The 26,524-nt window shown below is 44.5% G+C and overlaps 1 protein-coding gene across 7 annotated transcripts in view; it reads right to left on the bottom strand.

Moving 5' to 3' along the window:
• Nucleotides 1-4,128: 4,128 nt before the first annotated feature.
• Nucleotides 4,129-26,524, bottom strand: part of Dap3 (death associated protein 3) — a 29,638-nt gene continuing 7,242 nt past the window's right edge. For 3 of the 7 annotated variants that reach the window (XM_085678141.2, XM_085678140.2, XM_085678142.2), the window contains exons 2-12: nucleotides 23,771-23,830; nucleotides 17,677-17,781; nucleotides 15,534-15,635; nucleotides 13,705-13,813; nucleotides 13,447-13,539; nucleotides 11,646-11,776; nucleotides 10,089-10,328; nucleotides 7,830-7,889; nucleotides 6,991-7,080; nucleotides 5,979-6,096; nucleotides 4,129-4,409 (exon numbers count right to left, since the gene is read on the bottom strand). In XM_085678141.2, the coding sequence (XP_085534267.2) occupies nucleotides 4,324-4,409; nucleotides 5,979-6,096; nucleotides 6,991-7,080; nucleotides 7,830-7,889; nucleotides 10,089-10,328; nucleotides 11,646-11,776; nucleotides 13,447-13,539; nucleotides 13,705-13,813; nucleotides 15,534-15,635; nucleotides 17,677-17,781; nucleotides 23,771-23,812 (1,176 nt within the window). In that variant the 5' untranslated portion in view covers nucleotides 23,813-23,830 and the 3' untranslated portion in view covers nucleotides 4,129-4,323. Of the gene's footprint in view, nucleotides 4,410-5,978; nucleotides 6,097-6,990; nucleotides 7,081-7,829; nucleotides 7,890-10,088; nucleotides 10,329-11,645; nucleotides 11,777-13,446; nucleotides 13,540-13,704; nucleotides 13,814-15,533; nucleotides 15,636-17,676; nucleotides 17,782-23,770; nucleotides 23,831-26,524 lie in introns of those variants that run through there. The other 4 variants (XR_015735212.1, XR_015735211.1, XM_085678145.2 and 1 more) reach the window with 4 other exon arrangements.

Raw genomic sequence — 26,524 nt, 5'->3', positions numbered from 1 at the left:
GTTCAAGCATTCACGTGGATCAGTGTCCTCTTCTGATAGCCATTGTTATTTCATGTAATGTACATGATACTCATATACATGCAGTACATACATGAAAATGTTGGAGCTGGAGAGATGGGTCAGTGGTTAACTCTTCCATCACTGGGACCAGGACAGCTCAGAATTCTTGTAACTTTCTCTAGCCCCACAGCAACCAACAGCACAGGTTACGCACAACATATACACAACATAGTCATACAGACCCGAGGGCACACATTGAACATATACATGTCATACACTAACATGGTCATATAGACCTCTGAGGGCACACACTTAACATATACATGTCACACTAATGTAGTTTTCCACTAATGTAAATTTAAAAACTTTTTTAAAATGAAAAAAAGCACAGTTTTGTGCCAAATCACCATGCCAGCTTTATTTTTTTCTGTGCTGTGTCCCTTCCTGAAGAATTGTATATTAAAGACCATTTTCCCTCCTCTCTTAAATTTGATTTAGTTCCAACTATCTTAGTTCTAACTGTTCTGAGTCCAAGCTGGGGAATCAGTGAGTTTATTGAACCTCCTCACAGAGCATGAAAATGAAGAGTTGTTTACTAAAGGTTGGGGCATGGGTGACCCCTCAACCTCACCCAGCCTGGGTCATCCTGCCCCATGTGCCCCGCCCCTACCTTCCTGCAGATTATATATACTCATTTCCCAGACTAGAGGACAAGAGCAGTTATGACAGAATCACATACAAATAGCTGGGGTGCCAACGACATCAGTGGGGACTCCCTAGGGACTAAAAGTGGGTTTGGTGGGATGATCTCTTACAAGGCACAGGTCATTTTATGAGTATGGAGAACAAAACCCAAAACATTTGCTGGTTTGAGCCTGGTAAGGACTCCTCTTTCCTGATCATTTTACCCCCTCCTGCCAGTTAGCTAACAGCATCAGGTTGTCAAGTCTAGTTCTCACTGGCGGGATCAGATGGCAAGGGGATGTGGAGTGTGTGTGGTCCAGTCTCTAGAGCCACCCTGCTCCACTCCAGCCCTCTCCACTGCACCCTCACTTTCTGTCTCATTCCTGGCACCCCAGTCAGAACTTAGCTCAGGGACAAAAGGAGACAACCATTCTAATCAGTACATGCTAACTTGGTTTGGGTCTTAGCACACCCTTTTTGCAAAACAAATTACTTTGTTGTGATACTTTTGCTTGTGTGTTCCTTTATGCAAGCAACACTGAAGTTATTCTTTGTTTCTAACACTGGGAAGCAACACTTTTACAACAGGGGTGGTACAGATCAATGGGGAAACCCTGAGCTACACACAACTCAGCCCTTATCTTTTAATACAGCAATAATTTGTTATATGGACTTTTGCCTATTCCAGTTTGAGCCTTTAAATGCCATATTTTTCTAAGTGTCTTAGAACGAAGAGACGGCTGAGCAGTGAGGAGCATGAAGTGCTGAAGTAGGAGCTCCAGCTTCAGGAGACCCAATGCCTCTGGCCATCACAGGTACCTGGACTCATACTCACACACATGCAAACACATAAGGGAAAATAACAGGAACCTTGAAAATACTTCTTAGGTCCTGGTATGTTGTTGCTGTGGAATAATCCTTTTGTGCACTGTAAAGATTTGTCACTCCAACTGGCCTATTAAAAATCTGAGTGCCTGGTAGTCAGGCAAGAAGTATCATCAGGACAACCAAATTAAGGATGCTGGGAGGAAGAAGGGCAAAGTCAGGAGTCACCACAGATGCAGAGAAGCAAGATGGACATGTCGTACTGAACTGGGAAAAATTGCCAAGCCACATGGCGAAGCATAAAGATAAAATATGGATTAATTTAAATATAAGAGTTAGTTAGTTAGATAGATAGCCTGAGTTATTGGCTGAACATTTATAATGAATATAAGCCTCCGTGTGTTTACTTGGGAACTGCTGGCAGGACAGACACGTCTGCCTAAAGTATGTATTCACAATAACACCAAAGAAAGCAATGGGGAGAATTGACAGTTACTAATAAATGGAGAAATTATAGGTTCAGAGCTCCGGAGCTGCGGCGCCAGCCTGACTTACGGGGAAGCCAGGCTGAATCTAGAGCCACAAAAGGACAAGCCCTCAGCCCTGGAGGGAAAGTTGGGCTCCCTGAAGCTGGGGTGCAGGGGGGACGGTTTACTCACAGGATATATCAGTCCTGCTCTTCTCCTAGAGAGCTGTTCCAGCTGAGCTCTGCTGTTCCCCTAAAGGAGCGTCCTAGCAGAGCTATCCCCTTCTTCTGTAGCCAGAGTTTACATTTCTGCTAAGGGGAAGCAATGCAGAGATGTTAGGGAGCCTGTTACGATGCCCTGTAATGGTGGGCTGTGCTCCTTACTTTGCTCTAAATTATTTTGAGAGAGCTCTATGTCTGGGTGTAGAGACACAGGTTAATCCCAATGCTTGCCTGGGCTGCATAGTGAGACCACACCTCAAGCAAACAAACCAACAAAACAAAGCTGATTCATGCCAGGGGCCTGTCACTCAGTGCTCAATATGGAAACAGAAGCACCAGGAGATACCTAAAGAGAGTCTGTAGTGAGGTTGTAGCCCAGTGGGCAGGTCCCCACAACTGGCCAGAGCCTGTGAGGTTAGTGGATTAGTGGAGAAAACACAGAACTGCACCACAGGGTGCAGGCTCTCACAGAAAACCATTCAAATAAAGCACTTGGCCATCCAAGACAAGATGAGGTGAAGCAAGAAACGCAAATGACTAATAAGTGGGAAATATGGAAATATACTGAATTCTCACTGGGAATGGTACATATATCCTTCACACTGGTGGAGGCAGGAGAATCCTGAGTTGCCTACATAGAAAGTTCTGGCACCCTGGGCTACATGAGATTTGGTTTCAAAAATGAAAACAAATCAGTCTTTTGGGGCTAGTGAGATGGCATGGCTAAGTGTGTAATGGAATTGCCACGTGACATGACAAGTCTGACAATGTTCTCAAACCCACATGTAGCAATATTTTGTTTGTATCTAACAGATAAAGCTTGCCTGAAGATCAGAGTGCAGAGCTAAGCCACTAGTTAGCCATAGAGGCCAGGCAGTGGTGGCACACAATTTTAATACCTAGCACTTGGGAGACAGAAGCAGACAGATCTCTGAGTTCAAGGCCTACCCTGGACTACAGATTGAATCTGTCTAAAAGAGGTAAGAAAGCTCACACAAAGGTGATCCCAGCACTAGGGAGTGGAAACAGGAATGATATACAAGGCTGGGGGGAGACAGGAACAGCTGTAGACTCAGGTTTTGTAGATTCAGTCTGAGGATTCGTAAAGACAAGATCACCCCGCGTAGAGAACTCTCTAGTGGTTGGCTACTCTGCTTCTCTGAGCTTTCAGCTTTAACCCTTATATGTAACTCAGGGTTTTTTGCTTGTTTTTTCAAGACAGGGTTTCTCTGTGTATCTTTGACTATCCTGGAACTCTGTAGACCAGGCTGGCCTCTGCCCTCCCCGCCCCCCCCCCCCCCCCCCCCCGCGAGCACTGGGATCAAAGGCATGTGCCACCATGCATATCTGACTCTGGAGTTTTACTAATGTCAATTAGAATTTGTGCTACAGCCACATACACATGGAAGGAGAGGACCGACTTCCAACAGTTGTCCTCAGGCCTCCACTTGTGCTGTGGCGTATGCACACATAATAATAATAATAAAAATGTAAACTGAGTCATTTCTTTCTGTAGTTCTTTGAAGATGTGTACGTAAATATAATTCTGTCTGTGTTGGTTTAACTCATATAGCATGTATGCAGTAGCAGGTGCTCAATTCTCTCAGCAACTTGTGGGAAGGGGGCAAACCACACCAAACCGTCAGAACGCTGCTAGGGCTTCAGTGACATTCTACAGAATCAAGAAGGTAGGAAGAACAGGGAGTGAGAAGTTCCTGGAACAGTGGAACAGGCCGTGAACCATGGTCTCCTGAACTAATGTATGTTCAGAAGGCAGAGAACCATGGTCTCCTGAACTAATGTATATTCAGAAGACGGACAATGAGCAATTCTGGAGAACCGAGTTTCTGCTGAGGCCGACAAACACAACTGCAGAGAAATTCAATTTGCTCAGTGTGTGCGTTTTCCTTGTCACAACTCTCACACAGCACTTAGAGAGAGCACATCTGCCTTTAATGCGGCTGTCGTCACTGCAGGTCACTGCAGGTCACTTAGAGAGCACATCTGCCTTTAATGCGGCTGTCGTCACTGCAGGTCACTGCAGGTCACTTAGAGAGCACATCTGCCTTTAATGCGGCTGTCGTCACTGCAGGTCAGGCCGCTCCGCTTGTGTCAGGCACTGGTGCTTACAAGGCAGCGCAGAGCCGCTCCAGCTGGCCGGGGTTGCAATTACTCAGGAATTTCAGCTCCTTTCTCCCTTCTTCCGTTGGAGCTGAAACAGTCAAACACACACAAATGACAGCTTTTTCCTACTCCCAACTGTAGCCAGGGCTTCCTGTTCAGCTCATCACCCCCTACCAACCCCGAGCTCTTGCCCCTCCACCTCCAGCTCACCACAATGCTGCACTCTTATTCTATTAGCTTAAACTTTGCTTTTGGTGGGGCTAGAGATCAAATCCAGGGCTTGGCACATGCTAGGCAGTGACTCAGTCTCATGTTGCCAGTGTGAACTGGGACCACAGCAGTCATTACTGGCTCCCTATTATTCAGGGATAAAGCAGTTTACTTATCTACACGATGTGAAGCAGACACACAAATAACTAGAGTGCCTTCAATGCAAGTTATCAGATCTGCCATTAAGAGTCCAGAGCTTCTGAGCTGGACGGGGGCGGCGCACGCCTTTAATCCCAGCACTTAGGAGGCAGAGGCAGGCGGATCTCTGGTGTTTGAGGCCAGCCTGGTCTATAACTGCCAGTTCCAGGACAGGCTCCAAAGCTATAGAAAAACTCTGTCTTAAAAAACTTAAAATGGGGCTGGAGAAATGGCTCAGTGGTTAAGAGCATTGCCTGCTCTTCCAAACGTCCTGAGTTCAATTCCCAGCAACAAACATGGTGGCTCACAACCATTTGTAATGAGGTCTGGTGCCCTCTTCTGGCCTGCAGACATACACACAGACAGAATATTGTATACATAATAAATAAAAGAATATTTAAAAAAAAACTTAAAAAGAGTTAAGAGCTTTTAAACCCAGGTGTGGATATGTGCTGAGACTTCAGCTCAGGAGGCGCAGACAGTAGCCCAAGTGTGAGACAAACACAGACACACAGTGAGACACTGCCTTAAAAAACAAAAGAAAAAGGACAGAGATAGCAAAGATCTGGTTTGGTGATAACATCTCAAATAGTATCACCTCTTCTGAGTGTCTCAGCACTGCTGTCTTTGATGTGAGCCCACGGAGTGAGTGCGCCCCAGTGTGAATGGCTGCAGCCTAGACATGTGGAAACTACCCAGGAGCTGGCCGGAAAATTGTTTCCTTCTTTAGCACTGATGATTTGTTCTGGACAAGGTGAGAATTTAAGCAGAAATATAATTTTCTTTTGTAAATTAAAATGCAGCCACTTTCAAATAGTATTCTCTTATTATATAGAAAAAGTCAAAAGGAAAAAAAAGGAAATACAAAATACAGGTCGCTGCTGAGGATCAAGAGCCAGGGCTGTGGTACGGTTTGATTGGAGCATGCACTCAGTGCTTGGGCCCACAGCTGGTGGCTCTATTTCTGGGGGGCTCTAAGAACTTGTAGGATTAGTGGCTCAGCAGAAGGGAGCAGGTTCTTGCCAGAGTATCCTTGAGGGCCACACTTTCTCCAGGCCTTTCCTTTCTCTCTGCCTCTCGGTTTCCTGCCTGCTCCTACACATGAAAGATCATGGAGCCAAGTGGTCACGGCTGACGCTTCGGAAGCTGTGAGTCCAAATTAAGCCTCGGGTACCCAGTCATGGTGATACCAAAATGCCCTGCGCACTGACTCAGCAGACTGTGCAGTGAGCAGTGCAGCACGACTGACCTTTCTCATGCTGAAGCCAATTATTCTCTAGATAATACTGGAAAGAACTTTCAAACTCCTTTGGGTTATAGTTGGAAATGAGGATGGGAAGAAAAGGATCTAAGGCATCAAATCCTTCCTGGAGAGGAAAAGGATAAAAGGCGCAGTGTTAGTCTAACAGGAAATGAGCTGAGACCACCTGTGCTGAGGACAGGGCCTTTCTTCCGTTCAGCTCTACGCCCAGCCCACTCGGCCTTCCTGCCTCACAGAAGATGGCTACATGTTGGCTACTGACTTCTTATATAGCCACAAACATATTTAAAAAGAAGCGGGAGGAGGATCTCTGCAAGTTTGAGGCCAGCCTGACCTAAATAGGGAGTTCCAGGACAGCTAGGGCTACACAGAGGGATCAATGTCTCCAAACAAGATAAAATAAAAGAGAGACATAGAGGCTGGAGAGATGCTCATCAGAGACCACGTGGTACTGGAGAGCCGCCATGATTGAGGTCCAGCACCCACACGGTGGTACGCCCATCTGTCATCCCCTTTCCAAGGGATCCAACAGACACATACATGCATTCAGACATATAAAGTAAAATAAATAAATCTAAAAAATTAGGAGACATAAGATTGGTAAGATGTCTCAAAACATAAAGGTCCTTGCCAGCTAGCTCGATGACCAGTGTTAGCGCCCAGAACCCGCACCGTACAAGAGAACGGATTCCTGCAAGCTGTTCTCGGACCTCCACACGTGTGCCATAGCATGTGAGCCCACCTCCAAAATAAAACATAAGAGACAGTCTTTAGAGCAGTGCTTAACCTTCCCAATGCAATGACCCTTTAAGAGTTCCTTAAATTGTGGTGACCCCAACCATAAAGTTACTTCTGTTGCTGCTTCACAGCTGTGATTTTCCTACTGTTACGGATGATAATGGAAATACCTGGTATGCAACCCCAAAAGGGTAGGGACCCACAGGTTGAGAATTCCTGCTCTAGACAGATGGTTACTCTAAAGGAAACAGAAAAACGTGACCTTTCCCAGAAGCTCGTGTGGCAAATATGCTGCTCGGGACTTAAAGAGAGACCCGGTTTGGCTCAAACTCAACACAATTGCACCTCCATGCTGAAAAAAAGAAAAACAGTTGAATTTTATAAAGATGGAAATGACAGACACCCACAGTCCTCCGCAGATATTACCCACAAGTGTCATGACAGCACAGTTTAGCATAATTAATTGGCAACAAATCAGTTATTGCTTCTTGATTTGGCTCTGATAATAAGTCACTAAAGACCTTAAGGTTACCACAGTATACTTTTGCCTTACAATTTCTTCTGCAATGCCAACAAGCCTACCACTTTAAGCAACCGAGTTAAGCAGAGGAATTGAACGTGGAGGCAGAGTGAGTTGTAAAGTGATCTATCTAGCTGTCTGCGGGCTTCATGGTTCAGGCCTTAACTTTCAGCATCCAGGAGGCGGAGCTCTGTGTGTTCCAGGTCAGCCAGGACTATACAGTGAGACCCAGCATGAAATACAAATTATAGTATTTGTTTGTTTGTTTTTCAAGACAGGGTTTTCCTGTGTAACAGTCCTAACTGTCCTGGAACTCACTTGATAGTGAGTTTGAGGCCAACCTGGTCTGAGATCCGTCTGCCTCTGCCTCCCAAGTGCAGGGACTAAAGGCGTGCACCACCACTGCCTGGCAAAATTTTAATGTCTTAAAAAACAAAGAAAAAGAAACAGACAGACACACACTAGTCAGCAAAGGAACTTTCCACAGGGTCACTCTATACAACTATGAACAGTAAAATAAAAGAACAGTAAAGATGGCAACGCACTTTCCTCTGTGCGTCTTGAGGATCTCGGGCACTCACCCAATCGTTTTTCACCATTTTCCTTAGGCTGTGGACAAGGGATAGCTCCTCCGGGGCAATCTACATGTTACCAACAAGAGAGCAAAGAGATTAGGACTTTACTTTTCTGGCTGTTTCCTGAGAAAATTGAATGGACAATTAGATAAAAGGTTAAGGTTTTTTTTTTTTTGGGGGGGGGTGGAGACAGGGTTTCTCTGCAGCTTTGGAGCCTGTCCTGGAACTCGCTCTTGTAGACCAGGCTGGCCTCACAGAGAACCGCCTGCCTCTGCCTCCTGAGTGCTCGGATTAAGCTTTTTTACTGTCTTTCTCCTTCCTGTTTATTTTATTTCCATTAAAACAAAACAAAACTTTGTGTGTGCTAGGCATGAAGGTACACTGCCTTTTATCCCACTCTTGGGAGGCAGAAGTAAACTGAGCTCTGCAACCCCAGGCTCCAGTCCCTCTCACCTGACACTGGGTGCCTGGGCTGCCTGTCCCTCCTGTGCCTGCCTCCAATGTCCTTTTTTTAAAAAATTTTTGTTTCTTTGTTTTTAATTTCTTGTTAGATTACTTTATTGGGTTTTTTTGTTTTGTTTTGTTTTGTTTTTTGGAGACAGGGTTTCTCTGTAGCTTTGGAGCCTGTCTCTGCCTCCCTACTGTTGGGATTAAAGGTGTGTGCCACCACTGCCTGGCTAAACGAAAAGTTTTTAACTACTGTAATCACAGTACGAGAATATTCATCCTCTGGAGTAAGAGAGGTGAGGAGAAAAGAGAGGAAGAGGCAGGTAGGAAGAGAGAGGATGACTGTTCCAAGTGTACCTTCCTCCCTTCATATTTCTGATCTCTACATAGAAAATAGCAGAACCAAGGAAGAAAGCAAAGCTCCTGGGGCTCCCGCTGTCCTGTTCTTTTCAACAACGCACGACGGAGCACGGAACATCATGTGCTGGGTAGTCTTCTGTCAACTCTGTCATCAGACTGGCCCAGCCACAGCCTGTAGGACATTTTCTTGGTTACTGATTGATAGGGGAGAGGGAGAGCAGCACTGTGGGTGGTGCCATCTGTGGACAGGTGGCCCTGGGCTGTAAAGAAAACAAACTGAAGTGGGTGGTGGTGACTCACACCCTTAATCCCAGCACTCAGGAAGGGAGAGGCAGGTGAGTTGTTCTGAGTTCGAGGTCAGCCTAGTCTATAGAGCGAGTTCTAGGACTGGCGCCTTAAGTACTGGGAAAACTGAGCAAGCAAGGAGGAGAGAGCTAGTAAGTATCGCTCCTCCACGTCCTCTGCTTCCTTCAGGGACAACTGTGATATGGGTTTGTCCTTTCACCCACAAGTTGCTTTGGGTCATGGTGCTTCATCACAGCAACTGAAGGCCTACTGAGCTGGGCGGTGGCAGCACACACCTCTAATCCCAGCACTCTGGAGGCAGAGGCAGTGTGGCCTACAAAGCTGGTTCTAGGACAGGCTCCACAACCACAGAGAAACCCTGTCTCGGAGAAAAGAGAGAGAGAGAGAGAGAGAGAGACCTTGACTCAGAAAACAAACAATAACAACAAAAAAGAATAAAAAAGTTGCCAACTAAGACATCTTTCCTACTTTCTTTTTTTTGGGTTTTCAAGACAGTTTCTTTGTGTAGCTCTGGAGCCTGCTCTGGGGTTAAAAGTGTGAGCTACCACTGCTCAGCTGACACATCTTCTTTTCTTTTTTGAAGCTAATTCACTGTCTTCCTCCCTCTTTTTTATAGTGTAGGTACTTGGCAGCATGTGCTCACTCCAGAGCTCCTGCTGGCTTGTTTCCACTATCTTTGTTGTTGTTGTTTTTAAAGACTTAGTTTCTTTATTTCTTTTCTTTTTTTTTTTTTTTTTTGGTTTATCGAGACAGAGTTTCTCAGTAGCTCTGGAGCCTGTCCTGGAACTTGCTCTATAGACCAGGCTGGCTTCCAACTCACAGAGATCCGCCTGCCTCTGCCTCCCGAGTATTGGGATTAAAGGAGCGCGCCACCACCACCCAGTAAGCTTTGTTTATTTTTATGTTATGAATATTTTTCCTAACTGTATGTACGTCTACTGCATGAGTGCTTGGTCCACAGTTATGGATGGTTCTGGACTGCCATCTGGGGACCAGGAACCAACCTGGGTCCTCAGCAAGAGGAACTACACAGCTGTTGTTCCAGCTCCAAACGTAATTTAAACTCCAGGGCAAAAAAGCATCCTAGGTGGCCCACCTAAGAACGCAGCAGGCCTTGTGTGTGACAGAATCAGAGCAAACAAATATTCCTACCAGGGTCCTATCTTCTCTTTTCAGCGTGGTCCTTCCCCAGAGGGCATTGACCCCATCCACTGCTACCAGGAGGCGGAAGTGTCCTTCGGAACTCTGGCTCCTGAGCTCCTTCAGCACGATCCCAACGGCGTCTGTGGCATTCCTCACGCGTGTTATGCCCTGTTCAACAACTTCTCCCAGAGGACTGCCCTTCTCAGTGCTTTCCCTCTTGTTCCAAATATACTTCCCCTGAACTTTTATCTAAAGGGAGGCAGAGAGAGAAACGAAACAAGCTGAAGCCTTTCCCGTCAGGATGGCGGCCCATGGGGCTCAGCTGGACCACCAGGGGGCGCAAGGTGTAAACCAGACCTCCAGGCTCTCTTCCAGGAGCTTAATTTTTTTACTTAAGGGGTTGGGTTTGAGACTGGGTCTCATACTTTAGCTCAGGCTGTCCTCCACCATAGGGCAATTACTCTTGCCAGGTGCTGGTGCTGCACGCCTTTAATCCCAGCACTGGAGGCAGAGACAGGCGGATCTCTGTGAGTTCGAGACCAGCCTGGTCTACAGGAGTTCATTTCATGACAGCTAAGGCTGTTACACAGAGAAACCCTGTCTCGAAAACAAACAAACAAACAAAAAAACAATTACCCCGTCTCAGATTTCTATGTGCTGGGAATAAAGTTGTGAACTACCACGCCTGGCCCTTGTGGCTAAGAAGGTCCAAACAGGGCACTGCCATCACCCCGCACACCCTATGGTGCTCATCACATCCCAAGCTTCCAGCGTACTAGGTAAGTGCTCTCTACTGAGCTATACCAAGTCTTGGCATTCTCATTTTCCTTATTTCCTTTGTTGTTGTTGTTTTCATAACAGGGTTTCCTTGTGTAACCCTGGCTGTCCTGGAACTAGCCCTGCAGACCAAGCTGCCTATGCCTCTAAGTGTGTGTGTGATGAAAGGCCCGAGGTACCAACATCTAGCTGGCATTCACATTCCCTAAAATACCTTTATTTACTTGTGATGTGTACATGGTTTCCACGTCAGGTTGAGCGGCACAGCGGCCAGCGTGCCACCCGCTGAGCTCATCTGTCAGCGCACTCTCGCTGCAGCTGGGGCTCAAGCTAAGAAGCCAGAGGGCTGGGGATTATGCATTCTGGGGCTAGGCAGAAGGACTGTAAGTTCAAGGTCACCTTGGGGTACATAGTAGGCCCAGAGCCAGTCCAAACTACAAAGGAAATGAAATAAAGTAAGATAAGACTGGAATGAAATCTTACTTTCACGCTTTTGGTTTATCTCAAGGAAAACCTTATTGCTGGCCATGTGCTTGTGGAGGATTCAAGGTTCTCCAAGAACCAGTGAATCAGGCAGACTGTTATTTCCTAACTACTCAATGAACAACTCAGAGCTGCCCAACTTTAAGCTGTGAGTCCACTGTGAGCTAAAATATTAAGGGGATACAAAATGGCTTATTTGTTACTAATTGCAATGTCAAATCTCCATAGCACCCAGCTACTCAAGGTGCAAAGATGGAATCTGGACAAAGGTCATCATCCTGCACTCAGTTCCTAGCAGACAGTCACCTGGCTCAGGAAGTGCTTATTGGTAGTTTTGAAGTTCTTCAGCCAGGTGGACGCCTCTAGGGGCTGATCGAAGCGCTGTCTGTTGTAGGTGGACTGCAGAAGCTCCCGGCAGTTCTTCACCCAAAGATGAGCTTAAAAAAATGCATAGAAGTGAGGTAACCCAGACAAAGAAAGACAAACACAGCGTAAGTGGATATTAGACACAAGGTAAAGGACAACCAGCCCTGCAGTCCACAACCCCAGAAGCCAGGAAACAAGGAGGACCCTAAGAGAGGTAGACATGGATCCCCTGGGAAGGGCAAGCAGACAAGATCTCTTTAGTAAACTGGCAGTGTGGGGGGAAAGTAGTTAGGGGCAGGGAGGAGAACATGAGCGATTAGGAACATTGAGTGGGGTAAAGGGCAGAGAAAGAGGGCAAGGAAAGAGATGTTTTGATTGAGGGAGCTATTGTAGGGTTAGCGAGAAACCAGGCACTAGGGAAAATTCCAAGAATCCACTAGGATGGGGCCAGCTAAGAGTCTAAAATAGCGGAGAGGGGATCTAAAATGCCCCTCCCCTGTAGTCAGACTGATGACCACCCTAACTGTCATCACAGAATCTTCATCCAGTAACTGATGGAAACAGATGGAAAGATCCACAGCTGAGTCTCCTTGAGTCCAGTCATAGGGAGGAGCGATAATATGAGCAAAGGGGCCAAGCCCATGATGGGGAAACATATAGAGACAACTGACCTGAGCTACTGGGAGCTCACCAACTCCGGACCACAGCAGGGGGAAAGGGTTCGTCCCCAGTGTGTCCTCTGGCTCTTTGGAAACCTCTCTGCCTCGCTTAGATACAGGGGAGAGGACCTTGGTCCTGCCTCACGTGATGACAGACTTTGCAGACTTATTTAAAAAGAAAAAAATTAAATTAAAAATAAGTAAATAAAAATTGGTAGTGAGTCAACATTACAGTCCACTCAGTATCTTATATACTGATTATAATGCAGTGTTCAAATATCAAGAACATAAAGGATCAGTCCCCAGTACCATCGCACAGAAGAAAATATGTCCATATCTTATTTTAATAAGTTTTTCTCTAATTTGAAGAGTCATGCATGGGATGGACAGACGGCACAATGCTTAGAAGCACTGGCTGCCCTTGCTTGGAACCCAGGTTCAGTTCGCAGCACCCACACAGCTTCCTTTGCATAGCCCTAGCAGGCAGTCTTGGAACTCAGCATGTAGACCAAGCTGGTCTTAAACTCACAGAGATCAGTCCACCTCTGCATTCCAACTGCTGAGATTAAAGGCATGTACCACCACTACCACCCAGAATACTGCCTTTTTCTTTTTTTTTTTTTTTTGAGACAGGGTTTCTCTTAACAGTCCTAGCTGTCCTACTCACTTTATAGGCCAGGTCAGGCTGGCCTCGAGCTCCCAGAGACCCACCCGCCGCTCTGCCCCCAAGTGCGGGAATTAGGATGTGCCTATGCCTGGCAAGATTTCCGCCAATTTTTAAAGGCAGATTAGAAAGTGTGGGTTCACCAACACTGGACAATTGACAGCAGATGGTGGTGCGAGGGTTCAGATCCACAATGAAGAACTCCGATTCAAAGTGTGGAGGACTGCGCAGGCTCTGCAGATACTCAAAATAGTAACTTACAGGACAAAAAGTGGTAAGTGGCTGTAGCTGGCCCTTGTGAAAGGGAGGCAGGCAGAAGGGGTTTGTTTCAGCTCAAGAATTCAGAGTTATTGTGGGCACTATAGCATGGCCATGATCTCTTAGGGAGTCACAGAGAAGATACACAGGAAGCTCATACCATCCGGGATATGCAGAACCAGCCAGTCATGTTTTGCACAGAAATGAACAGCATGGCAAAGACTGAGAGTTTTTCCTGTTCCCTTCTCCCCATCTAAAGTGTGTGTCAAAGAAAACATCGTCGTGAGCATTCCCCACCCACAGCGCTTCACGCCAGGCCAGCCACTGATACACAGCAAGACCTTGTCCCAAACCCAGCATCTCCTTCTCCCAAAGGAGGGGAGAACGTAAGAGGACCCAGGCATATCGGAAAGGATACAGAGAAGATACCGCACAGCAGGGTGAGTGAACTTGGTATTTTTCAGGTAACCCAGAAGCTCTAGAGCTGGCTTCCTAACCATCAGACAAGCTTCACCGAAAGTCTTCACCTAGGCAAAAAGGAGAAGGAAGGAGATGGGCGTGAACTTCTAGTCATTCTTAACCGTGTGCACACTGAGACTGACACCACACACCTCTGCTCATCTGAATGTAGTTATGACAGGCTGGGTTGGCACCGAATTTGAAATCAGTCCATGTATTTTAGCTAAAATCTGAGGTACATTGTTTCATATCAAGTAACATAAATAGGTAGCTTTTGATGATTATTTTAAAAAATTTATTTATGTATTTTATGTATATGAATGTTCTATTTGCATGAATGACAGAAGAAGCACCAGATCTCATTACAGATAGTTGTGAGCCACCATGTGGATCCTGGGAATTGAACTCGATCTCTGGAAGAGTAGCCACTGCTCTTAACCGCTAAGCCATCTCTCCAGCCCGATGCTTCTTTACATGTACTTAATGTTGTGAGGATGGGGTGAAATCCAGAGCTTTATGCACACCAGGCAAATTAATGCAAGCGCTCTACACTACTAACTTAGACCCTTAAATCCAGTGCTATTGTTTTTTATAAAAAGACCTCTCCTTCTCCAAACAAACCAAACTTATGGTGTAGGACCCAACAAGCCCAAACTGTACCATGCAAATGAAATAAAGACAAATGGAGCAGAAATGTATTATCAGGCAACATGACAGACAAAAAATAAAGACCAGCAGGAGGAGGCCTTCGTATAAATGGGATCATGGAAAAGAAGTACACAAGCTATAGCTTGGGTGTGATCTGCTTCCCAAAGCCTCATGTATCTGAAGGCAGCTCCCAGTCAACAGTCAGAGCTAGGGCTTTGAAAAGTGCTAGCTCTTGTGGGCCAAAGACAGATTCAAAATCTGAAGGCATCGCTGCAAGATGGGGCCTAACCAGGGAAGCATGTGCACTGAGGTCAGCTCACTTCCAAGAGGTGGGCAATCTGTGTCTGCCATGTTCTTCTGCCACGATTCCATATGTCCACCATGGCACTACAACCCAGAGCAATGGTGTCTGCTAATAATGAACTAAAAATTTTGAAACTTAGACATTTCTGAAGAACAGAAATTCAGCTATGGACTTGTGAACACTACAGTGACTAATGTTTACCTTTTGTTAGAACTTAAATACATTGTAGAACCTGGTAAATATTCTTTTATAAGCAGTACCCTGCACTTACCACACACATACATTTTTTTCCATTTTTCTCTTGCTTTTTTAACATAACACAAGATCTCTTGTGCAGACAACGAGGACCCTGAAGATCATTCAACTTCTCACTTGCGGAGCACTAGGCTGGCAGGTGTGTGCCACCACAAACAAGGGTTGGCACTTGGACCCCTTACTGTAGTCCAGGCTGGCCTATTACTCAACACACAGTCCAAACTGACCCCAAACTTGAAGCAAGTCTTCTACTGATGACTCTCAAGTGCTGGGATTATAGTTATGTGCCAAAATACCTACATTAAATTCACTTAAAATAATGATCTGAATGCCACAATTCCAGGAATCTTGCTCAGTAATTCACGAAAAAGGGTACTGCTTATAAAAGAATACTTACCAGGTCCTACAATGTATTTAAGTTCTAACAAAAGGTCAACAGTAGTCACTGTAGTGTTCACAAGTCCATAGCTGAATTTCTGTCCTTCAGAAATGTCTAAGCTTCTAGGTCTCTCATTTAATCCTTTCCCCGACAACAGTAGTACTTCAGGCTTCCCTGTTCTGGTCTCTGTATGAGCACCTACCTGCATCATGTACCTAGGAGGCAGGCCATGAGGAAATACTGTCTTCAGATCCTGGAGGGGGATGCTATAGAACTGGCCCTCATGCTGCTCCCCATGCTTAGCCTGGAAACACAAACGAACAGGGGCAGGAGGTCATGGAGTGACACTGGCTTTGAAAATGAGGTAGGCTGGGCATGATATACTGCCTGCCATCCTAGCACTTGAAGGCTGGAACAGAATTATCTTAAATTCCAGGCAATCTAGGCTATAAAGACCACACCTCAAAAAAACCAACCAAACAAACAAAACCAAACAATCACAAAACAAAAACAAAATCCACAAACCAATACAAACTAAAAATTCCAACAAAAAACCAAACAAAAACCCACAACAACCAAAAAACAAAAACAAAACAAAAACTGAAATCAAACCAAGCCTAAAAATAAGCTAACCACCACAAAGAGTAGCTACTCCTGCTAGGCCACACATTGGCAAAGAGCAGCATCTCAGAGTAGGGAAAGGATTTCTTTTAGAATAAGCCCAGGCTGGCCCTGAGCGTCTGGTATCCGTCCTGCTGTAGCTGCCTGACTGCTGGAATTACATAGTGTGCCACTCGCATTTCCACTAAAAACACGGGCTGTTGAGACAGCAACATGGCTCAGGGAGTAAACACATTTGCTGCCAAGCTTGACAACCTGAGTTGGAAACAGTACCCACATGGTGGAAGGACAGCGTTCCCGGAAGCTGTTCTGCGATGTGTATGACAGAGGCACAAATCCACTCCCACAACAAACCCATCTACTAAAGTGCTGCTATCACCAAATCCAGTGTACATTATCATATAAATTTGGTGGCTTGGCTAATAAAAGTTAGCTATTCAGTAATTATTGATGGGGACCAACATGATTTCTGCTACCTGGATTCTTTCATGCTATGTGGTAAGATCATCTGCATGATGCTGTTTCCATAGAAACCCTAAAGGACTTGAAAAATAGCAGTGAAAGACACTTTAGAGTGACTTCGTTAATTTATTCTATTTCATTTTGCATCTCTGAGAACAAGTGAACATCAACTACAAATTCTAAACATACCCTGATGAAATTATGTTTTGGTAGAGGGATATCTTTTTAAATATCAACCGTCATATTAAGATGGGAAGAATCAGATTGGAAGAAACACAGAAAAGCTGACGGCTCCCCTCACACTAAAGCAAGCATGGCCTGCACTGCCTTCACTTCTAAGAGATGGTACAACACTGGCATAGAGGACAAGACCCAGGCTTCAGGCTGTGAACCACAACAGGGAGCACCCTGCTGACAGACAACAGGAAAGGAAAATGTCAGCTCTGGTGAGCTTCCGGACACCAGTGCACGACAAATCCTGGGTCCTCAGCACACTACTCAAAGGTTATCCCGCTGTGCTTACCACAGGGAAAATTCTACTGCAATATAACCAAAACAACTTTGAAGAACACTCTTAAACCAAAGTTTAAAACATATACCAAATGGTCATTAAAGGAAAGTTGCCCCCCCCAACTAAAAGATAAATAATTAGTACCAAAATTATTTTAGAAGGAATTGGATTTAGGCAATTTTTTTTGTTTGTTTTGAGACAGGTTCTCTCTACATCATCCTGGGTGTCCTGGAACTTACTCTGTAGACCAGGCTGGCCTTGAGCTCACAGAAATCCCCTGGCCTCTGCTGGGATTAAAGGCAGATTAAAGGCATGCACCACTATGCCCAGATAATTTAGCCAATTCTTAATTCAGCAAGATTCGTGGGTGTGACTTGTCTCTTAAAGGGAGAGAAAGAATAACCATTACACATGGCACTAGGTGAATTCATTATTAAGATCACATTAGAGGACCAGTGCACACCTTTAATCCCAGTACTTGGGAGGCAGAGGAAGGTAGAGAAACCATCTTGAAAAACAAACCAAACCAACTAAACAAACAAACAAACAAACAAACCAATCCCATTAGAAGGAATTCGGACTACCTTTGTACTTTCTGTTTCCACAGCACTGCAGAGTAAAGGGAAGACCTGTGTTCGAGTGACTTGCCCAGCGGTGTCACCTGAGCGCATGGAAACCAGTTTGCTGATAGGAAAGGGAGTACCTGGCAACGCAAGACATGATCTCTGAAGCCCCACCACACACAACTTACCGGGTCACTGTCACTGGTGCGGGAAATACTTCTGGGACACTCAGCTGGAACTGGATTGCTCTGAGGTGCTTGGGCACTCATGTGTGAAAAACACCTCAGGTCCAACTACAAAAGGAAAGTTTTTAGTGTCCTGGAGTCATCAGGTTTTTAGATGGTTATTGTTACTCTGAGGAGTCAAGCTATGTCTCTAAACATGACATTAAATATATTTTATTCTATATAAAATGGATCCTAATAATTCAGTAAATCTAGTCACAGTATTAATCCTTTTAGTCTGTCTCAGCACTTACATTGCTAGGTTAGGGCTCTGTACTACATGGAAACAGGAAATTCTGTCCCACTGTTCTGGAGTACAGGGCAGCTACTGATAAGCTAAAATAACTCGGTTTTTGTTTTTGGGAGATGGGGTCTCACTATACAGACCACACTGGCCCCTAGTTTATCACATTCCTGTCTCAGTTTCCCCAGTACTGAGACTAACTGCTGAACCGGCTCTCCTAGCCACACTTATTATTTTGAGTTGAGGTCTTGCTTAACTGCCTGGGCAGGCCTTCCATTTTGGGCTCAGTGATTGCTCTATGTCAGCATTCTGAGAAGCTAGGAACACAGGGTAGGTGTACCCATGTGCTCAGTTCAGGAAATTTGTTTAATTCACTTGCCACCATGATGCATGATTTCTAATATTGTAGCTTTCTGTGGCATAAGAAATGAACCCTCAACCATGAGGGTTAGTGCGGTGTGCGTCAGTGTGGAGGGTCCTAAGCTCCCCTAGAATGGTTCTTGCTCACTCACAGGATGTATCTGGCACTGAACTCAGAGGTCTGGCTGCCTCTGCCTCCTCAGTGCTGCGAGTAAAGGCGTGTGCCACATCTGCCCTGTAACGATGGCCTTGCTAGCTATGACCCACAAACTAAGAATCTTTCATCAGTGACATGTAATTGAGGGACTATGTAAAGTGTCCAGCTAAGCAAAAGGCTAAGTGAACCACACTCGGGAACTTACAGAATGGTGGTAGGAGAAACAGATGGGATCTTTGGAGATAAATACAGGAAAATACTAAGGAAAAATTTCAAATGAACAGAACGGGGGATACATGTCTATAAACCAGCATTCAGTAGGGCCAGGAGTCCAAGTCCAGCTTGGGCTGTATGAGATGCCTCCTAAAGAAAAAGAGTCCCCCAGCCGAGCTTAGTGACAGCCTTACAAAGTCCCCAGCAACTTCCAGAGTGTAGTGACAGATGTGGCCTGAGAGCTGTGAGCTGAAGTAAATCCTCTCCTCCCCAGACTGGTTTTGGGCAGGTGTTTAATCACTGTCTGAAAAATCCTACCGAAGATCACAAGCAAGCTTCATTTCGAGATCTCTACTCTTTTTGTCATCTTTTGTTTTCAATAAAGTTTTCTTTGACTTTTTCGACAGGGTCTCATTCCTAGGTGGCCTGGAACTGCAGACTAGGCTAGCCTTCAGTTCACATAAATCCAAATGTCTGCGCCAAAACTTAAAATGTTTCTTAAAAGATATTTATTTGTGCTTATGCACAGGAATGTGCATGTGCCAAGGTACATGAATGGAACAGCCTGGGGAGGTCCTCTGTCCCCCATTTTGTGGGGCTCAGGGATCTGACGCAGGTTGTCAAATGAAGTGGCATTTCATTTGTATTTTAACACATAAAGCTTGCTGGAAGAACAGAAAAGTAAAACAGCCACACAGGCAAGCCATTACAGACCAGGTAGCAATGACACATACCTTTACTCCAAGTAGCCACACAAGTTGCCATAGAAACCCTAGTTGCCATAGAAACCCGGCAGTGGTACACACCCTTAATCCCAGAACCAGAGAGGATTATAAAACGGGAGGAGACAGCTCTTAGTCTCATTCTGAGATTCTGAGAGGCAGTATCATCATGAAGTCGAGGTAAGAGTCAGTGGTTGGCTGTTTTGCTTTCTGACCTTCAGGCTGAACCCCAATATCTACCTCTGGGTTTTTATTAATTGTACTTCAGTAGAGCTTGGTGTCTCAAACTTTCAGTGTTCTGGACTCGGCATTTCAGTGCAGGGATTACAGGCATGCACACCACATCTGGCACATCTCTGGGATTACAGGTATATACACCACATCTGGCACATCTCTGGGACTACAGGCATGCACACCACATCTGGCACATCTCTGGGATTACAGGCATGCACACCACATCTGGCACAGATTCCCAGAGTCCACATAAAAGTGGAAGAACTCATTGTCTTCATTTCCACAGGTATAACCCTCTAAATACATCATATATAGCAATAATAAATACATTTTTAAAAATGTAGAAAACTGCCAGGCAGTGGTGATGCAAGTCTTTGGGAAACAGAGCAGGTAGACTAATGTGAGTTTCAAGACAGCCAGGACAAAGAAACTTTGTCTTGAAAACAAAACCAAAACCAAAATCAAACAACAAGTAGGCTAGGGAGCTGGGGACATGGCTTGGTGGTTGAAAGCACCAGCAGCTCTTCCAGAAGACCCTGGTTTATTCCCGCACTCACATGGTAGCTCACGCAACCTGTAACTCCAGTCCCAGATGATCCGCACGCTCTCTGGCCTCTACAGGCACCAGGAATGCACAGGTGCACAGATACACATGCAGACAAACAAGTAGACACATAAATAACAGTAACTAAAATACTCCAGCCCGCGCTATTTCTACAGTACTCTGATGACTTCTCAGGTAGTTTTCTTCTTCAGTAAATAAGAAGCTAACAAAATGGATTCCTTATGTCTTAAAGAGTTTTTTGAGCTTGCAGTGGTGGTGCACTCAGGAGGCAGAGGAAGGTGGATCTCTGTGAGTCCGAGGCCAGCCTGGTCTACAAGAGCTAGTTCCAGGACAGGCTCCAAAGCTACAGAGAAACCCTGTTTTGAAAAACCAAGAAAACAAAACAAAACAAAACAAAAATCAAAAACAAACAAACAAAAAAAAAACAAAAAAAAATTTTTTTTAAAGCCTCATTTCTGGGAAAACAAGCCTACGTACAATTCCTTCTGCTTAGTTCCAGAATGGACATCATACAGTTCCCCAACTATCAGGGAGTCAAACTAGGTTACCCTGAGCCAAACCAAAAACATATACATTAAAAATATATATTTTATATTTATGTGTATGAATGCATTGCCGCATGCACACCTGTGCATCACATGTGTCCAATGATGCCCTCAGAGGACAAAGTGCAAAGGGGTCACCTGGAACTGGAGTTACAGATGGTTGGAGTCACCAAGTCAGTGCTGGGGATCAAACAAACATCTTCAGTCAGTGCTTTTTACCACTGAGCCAACTCTCCTATTATACCCCCTTTTTGAGACAGGTTCTTACTACATAACTCTAGCTGACGTGGAACTCACTATGGAAACCATGTAAACCGACCTTAAACCCGGAGGTTTGCTGTTTCAGCTCTCTGCCCACTGAGATGAAATGTATGCATCACCATACCTGGTTCTCATTTTTTTCTTTCATGTGCATTTTGCCTGCATCTGTGTTACGTGAACGTGTATGTGTGCCTCATGCTCAAGAAAGCCAGAAGAGGGCACCTGATCCTCTGGAACTGAAGTTACAGGTCCTCTGCAAGAGCAGCAAGACCTCTTACCTACCAAGCCAACTTTCTTGCCCCAAATGTGCTTTCTTTTGTAATTTTTTTGTTTTGATTCTCTAAAATGGACAGAGACTTTTTATAAATCCCAAGGTAGGAGCTGGGGGAAAAAAAAAAACAGAAAGAAAACAATCATCTCTTCCAATCCCAAAGCTGTATAAGGAGTGTTCCTCTGTTGTAACCAACTCTTATTTTAGGTCTCATCCTGAGGGTTTCTGGTTCTCAACTAACCAAGGCTGAGCGATACTCACAAGTGCTGCCCAAGAACCAGACGGCCAGTGCAGTCATGTGTTCATGACTACTGAACTGTATGCTACTGAGGAACATGGAAAACATGTCATATGTGCACTAGAATGTTTGTTTACACTTTAAAGTGTGTTTCTGCCTAAGGAGCCTTCTGATTGCTTTAATAACAGCTAAATGGCCAATAGCTAGGCAAGAGAACAGGCAGGACTTCCAGGCAGAGACAGAAGGAGAAACTGAGAGGAGGAATCTAGGTGTACGATTTTGATACAGAACATATGCTGTGTTTTACTAAGAAGAGGTAATCAAGCCATGTGCCAGAACGTAGACTTAAAAATATGGGTAAATTAAGTTATAAGAGCTAGCTGAGAAAAAGCCTAAGGAAGGTCAAGCTTTCATAATTAATAAGTCTCCAGGTATTATTGCAGGCTGGTGGTCCAAAAATAGTTCAACAAGAAAGCTTGCGACAGGCCATCGGCTCTAAAATCCACCAGCTAGCATCTACACAGGCTTTACAGCTTCTTGGCCTGTCTTCTTAATAGGTTATTTATCCATTCTAATTCATAATTTCTGCAACTTTAAAACAAGAATATTATATTGTCATAAAGATCAAAAGAAATAAAGCAGTGTGTGTGTGTGTGTATATGTGTGTGCGCACGCGTGCGCATACCTTTAGTCCCAGCATTTGGGAGGCAAAGGCAAGCGGATTCTTATGAGTTCTAGGACAGCTGAGGCAACACAGTGAGATCGTGCTTAAAAAAACAAATATAAGCCAGGCAGTGGTAGTGCACGCTTTAATCCAGCACTTTTGGAGACAGAAGTAGGTGGATCTCTGTGAATTTGAGGCCAGCCTGGTTCACAAGGGCTAGTTCCAGGACAGCCAGGATTGTTACACAAAGAAACCCTGTGTCGAGACAGATGTAGAAAGAGACGTGGAGACACTGCAATCTTCCTCCCTATCCTTGTCACACGCACTTCTGTAGACCGACAGCATTTAATGCCTACATTTATATAAACTAACAAACACCCACAACAAATATTTGGTAACTAATTAAAGGAATAAAACAAACCAGTAAGATAACGTCTTCCCCTTTGAGGCAGGGTTTCTCTACGCAGCACAGGTCAGCCTTGATCCTTCTTAGTCTCCCAAGCGCTTCTATAGGCCTGTGACACCATGTCCAATTTAGGACGTCAGGACATATTTTTTGTGTTTTAATGTGTGTCTGCTTCAGTGTATGAACATGTGTGTGTGGGAGGGGGCTGTGTGGAGGAAAGAAAAAAATGCTAGATTCCCCTCAGACCTGGAGTTCTAAGTGTTTGCTCCATAGATGCTGGGGATCCGAACTCGTGTCCTTGCGTTTGTTCAGTGTGAGCTCTAACTCATGAGTCATCTCAGTCCCTATCTCTTTTGGAGGGTAGGATGAGGAGGGCTGGCAGGGTCTCATGTAAATGACCTCTACCTCCAAAGTTTGGATTGCTGATTTCTACCGCACTGCCATGTTCAGTTCGTGCGATACTGGAACTCAAACCCAGGACTTCTGGGAATGTGAGTCAAGTCTTCTACCGAGCTACATTTCTAGTACAAACGCAGGAATGTATGACATGTATGAACTTGTCATGTGCATGCACGTGTGGAGGCGAGGGGCTGATTTCAACTGTTTTCCTTGATTGCTCTCTACCTCATTATTTTATTCATCTATCTATTTTTGAGGCAGGGTCTTTGAATGGATCTGGAACTCACCAATTTAGCTAGGCCAGCCAGCCTGCCCGTCCATGCACTTCAAGGGTCGACCCATGTCCATTCGGCCAGTTCTGAGGTTACACCCCTCCCCCAGCTTTCACTTGAGTGCTCCACGCAGGTCCTCACTCTTGCCTGCCATTACCACTTTACTAACTAAACTATCTGCCCAGTCTCCCGAGACAGCCTTTTTAATATATGATTTTATTCTATTATCAAAAGTGCAATGTCAAAAAGCCAACTTGCTTTACTTTTAAACAGTTCACGTTTACACAATTTTTTAGAATGATAATTACCCTATCACATGTTATCTCAAGCACACCATTTTGTCTGTTGTTTAGGCAGAGACTCACTAGGCAGGCTAGGCTGGCCTTGAACTCCCAATCCTCTTGCCTTACCTCTCCATTACTGGATTCCAGGCACACCTACCTTCAAGTCAACAACTCTAAGGATTTACCTGAAAATGAGGCCTGTGAGCAGTCTGTTGGGACTCACCTTCTGGACTCTGCAGAAAAGCCGTGTTATTCCTGTCAGCATTGTCTTTGCTCTCTCTCTCTAAAAAAAAGAAAAAAAGAAAGAAAGAGAGAGAGAGACAGAGAAAAAAGTAAGCCACTATGAAAAGATATTTGCAATATAAAAATCTGATACTATCTAGATATATGAAAATCATCCACGAATCAACAGACTAGGCAAAATACAAGAATAAGCATTTCACTCAGGAAACACTATGGGTAATAAGTTTAATCTCACTACAAGTCATGAGAATGAAATCAAAACCTCAATAATAAGATGCCAATTATAAACCCATCTTAAGAAAAATAAAAAGCCCCACACCAATTGTTAAATCCAAATATGGAGGCTGGAGAGAGGGCTCAGAGGTTAAGAGCATTGCCTGTGCTTCCAAAGGTCCTGAGTTCAATTCCCAGCAACCACCTGGTGGCTCACAACCATCTGTAATGAGGTCTGGTGCCCTCTTCTGGCCTGCAGACATACACACAGACAGAATATTGTATACATAATAAATAAATAAATTAATTAAAAAATACCGGATAATGGATATGTAAATATATATTTTATTATACTATTAGTCTTTTTGTTTTGTTTTGAGACAGGGTCTTACTGTACAGCCCGGCTGACATGAAACTCACTACGTAGATCAGGCTGATCTTGAACTTGTACAGGTCCCCAAACTGTCTCCAGTGAGAGCCATCACACTCACAGGGTCTTACTGTCTGTTGGTGTAATAAAGTGCCCTGGTAGAGCATCTGAGGAGACAGGTTAATTTGGTTTACAGCTCCAGAGGCATATGGGAGGTAGAAGTGGGGAGACATGCAATAGACAGAGAAGGCATAGTGGCAGAGACAGGAAGCCTGGCCTTGCTGCGCCTACACTCAGGGCCCATCCTTCACCAGTCCACTTCCTCCAGTCACACTCCATGCCTTTCCCAAACACCACCGAGTGCAGGGTTCAAATACATGAGCCTGTGGGGTTCATTCACATACAGACCACACAACATTATTTTATACCTTTTTTGTTGGTGGGGGGGGGGGGGTTGAGACAGGGTTTCTTTGTAGATTTGGAGCCTGTCCTGGAACTAGCTCTTATAGACCAGGCTGGCCTCTGCCTCCCAAGTGCTGAAGTTAAAGCATGCACACTACTGCTCGATTTATACCTTGAGTTTTTTTTATTTTTATATCATCTCCTAAATTTATCCTTTTGGATGCTGAAAATATTTAATTAGAAAATTATACTCTTTTGTTGGCAAAAAGAAATTTAAAATATAGTATTTCCTTATGACCCCAGCAGAAGCAGATATAGTGCCTCATGCTTGTAGCTCTAGGTGAAGGGCTTCTCTGACTCTGAAGCAAGCCCGAGCAAACAGACCTGATACCCAGTGTCATGGAAGACACCACACCAAAAATACACGTTTGGTTTTTTTTTTTTAGTATACATATCCCTACAATAAAGTTCAATGAATAAATGAAGGCATTTTACTAAATGCCTTATTTAAATAGAATTATAATAAATAAGTTACATAAATGTAGTTTCCCCCCTTTCCAGATGGGGTGTCACGCTACAGTTTAGGATGGTGTCTAATTCATGGTCCTCTTGCCTCTGAGCAAGCATTCAGACAGATCTCCTTCAAAATATCTTAGTGTACCTTCATCTTTATTTAGATGAAGCACTTTCTACCACCTCTTTGGCAAATCTGAACTCCCAGCATTATTACTCTCTCTCTTTTTAAATTAAATTTAATTTTTTTTCTTTGTAGCTCTGGTTTTCCTCAAAATCACAGAGTTCACATCATCTCCTCTGACCCCTCCCCAGTGCTGGGATTAAAAGCATATGCACCATCACACCAGACTCCAGCATCACCATCATGCCATACCAGGCTCCAGCATCACCATCATGCCATACCAGGCTCCAGCATCATTACTCTTAATCTTCGATCTTTAATAAATGAAGAGCGACTTGACAGTCTCTAGTGCAGCCACTGTTCATCTGATACCTAAACGGTTACTTGCTAGCAGCATGGTAGAGTGAACATGCTGGGAAACAAAGGTTCAGGTCCAGGAAAGATGGGGTGCTAAACCCAAGAGTTCAACAGGTCCAAGAAAAATGGGGCACTAAACCCAAGAGCTCATCAGCTCCAGAAAAGATGGGGCACCACAACCCAAGAGTTCAACAGGTCCAGGAAAGATGGGGCGCTACAACCCAAGAGCTCATCAAGTTCATCAGAATGGCATTCAAATTTGCAAACTGCTCATTGCTATAATTTTGGACCATGGTGGACTTGGAATTTTTTTTAAGATTTATTTTCTTTTTTATGTCTACAAATGCTTACTGCATGTATGCATATGTACTATATTTGTACCTGATGCTAACAGAGATCAGAAGAGGGCACTGGATCTCCTGGAACTGAAGTTATAGATGGTTGTGAGCTACATGGTAGTGCTGGAAGCTGAACCAGGTCCTCTGTAAGAGCAACAAGTGTTCTCTTACCTGCTGAGTCATCTCAATAGCCCTATTGTTGACCTTGGGTAGCTGAATTTATTGAAAGCAAATTCTTCCACAGGCAGAGATTCCTATACTTCAATGTAACCACCACTACATAGCACTGACTGAATAACTAAATGAAATCTCTTGGTAATTATTACTTTATCCCTGTTACAACACAAATTATTAAAGCAATAACAGTAACAAGAGAGTTGTACCAATATCAGTAAATACCATGAACACACACACAAG

This window comes from Myodes glareolus, chromosome 17 (assembly GCF_982192425.1).
Source record: "Myodes glareolus chromosome 17, mMyoGla1.1, whole genome shotgun sequence".
NCBI lineage: Eukaryota > Metazoa > Chordata > Mammalia > Rodentia > Cricetidae > Myodes > Myodes glareolus.
This window is presented reverse-complemented; position numbering and strand designations above follow the sequence as displayed.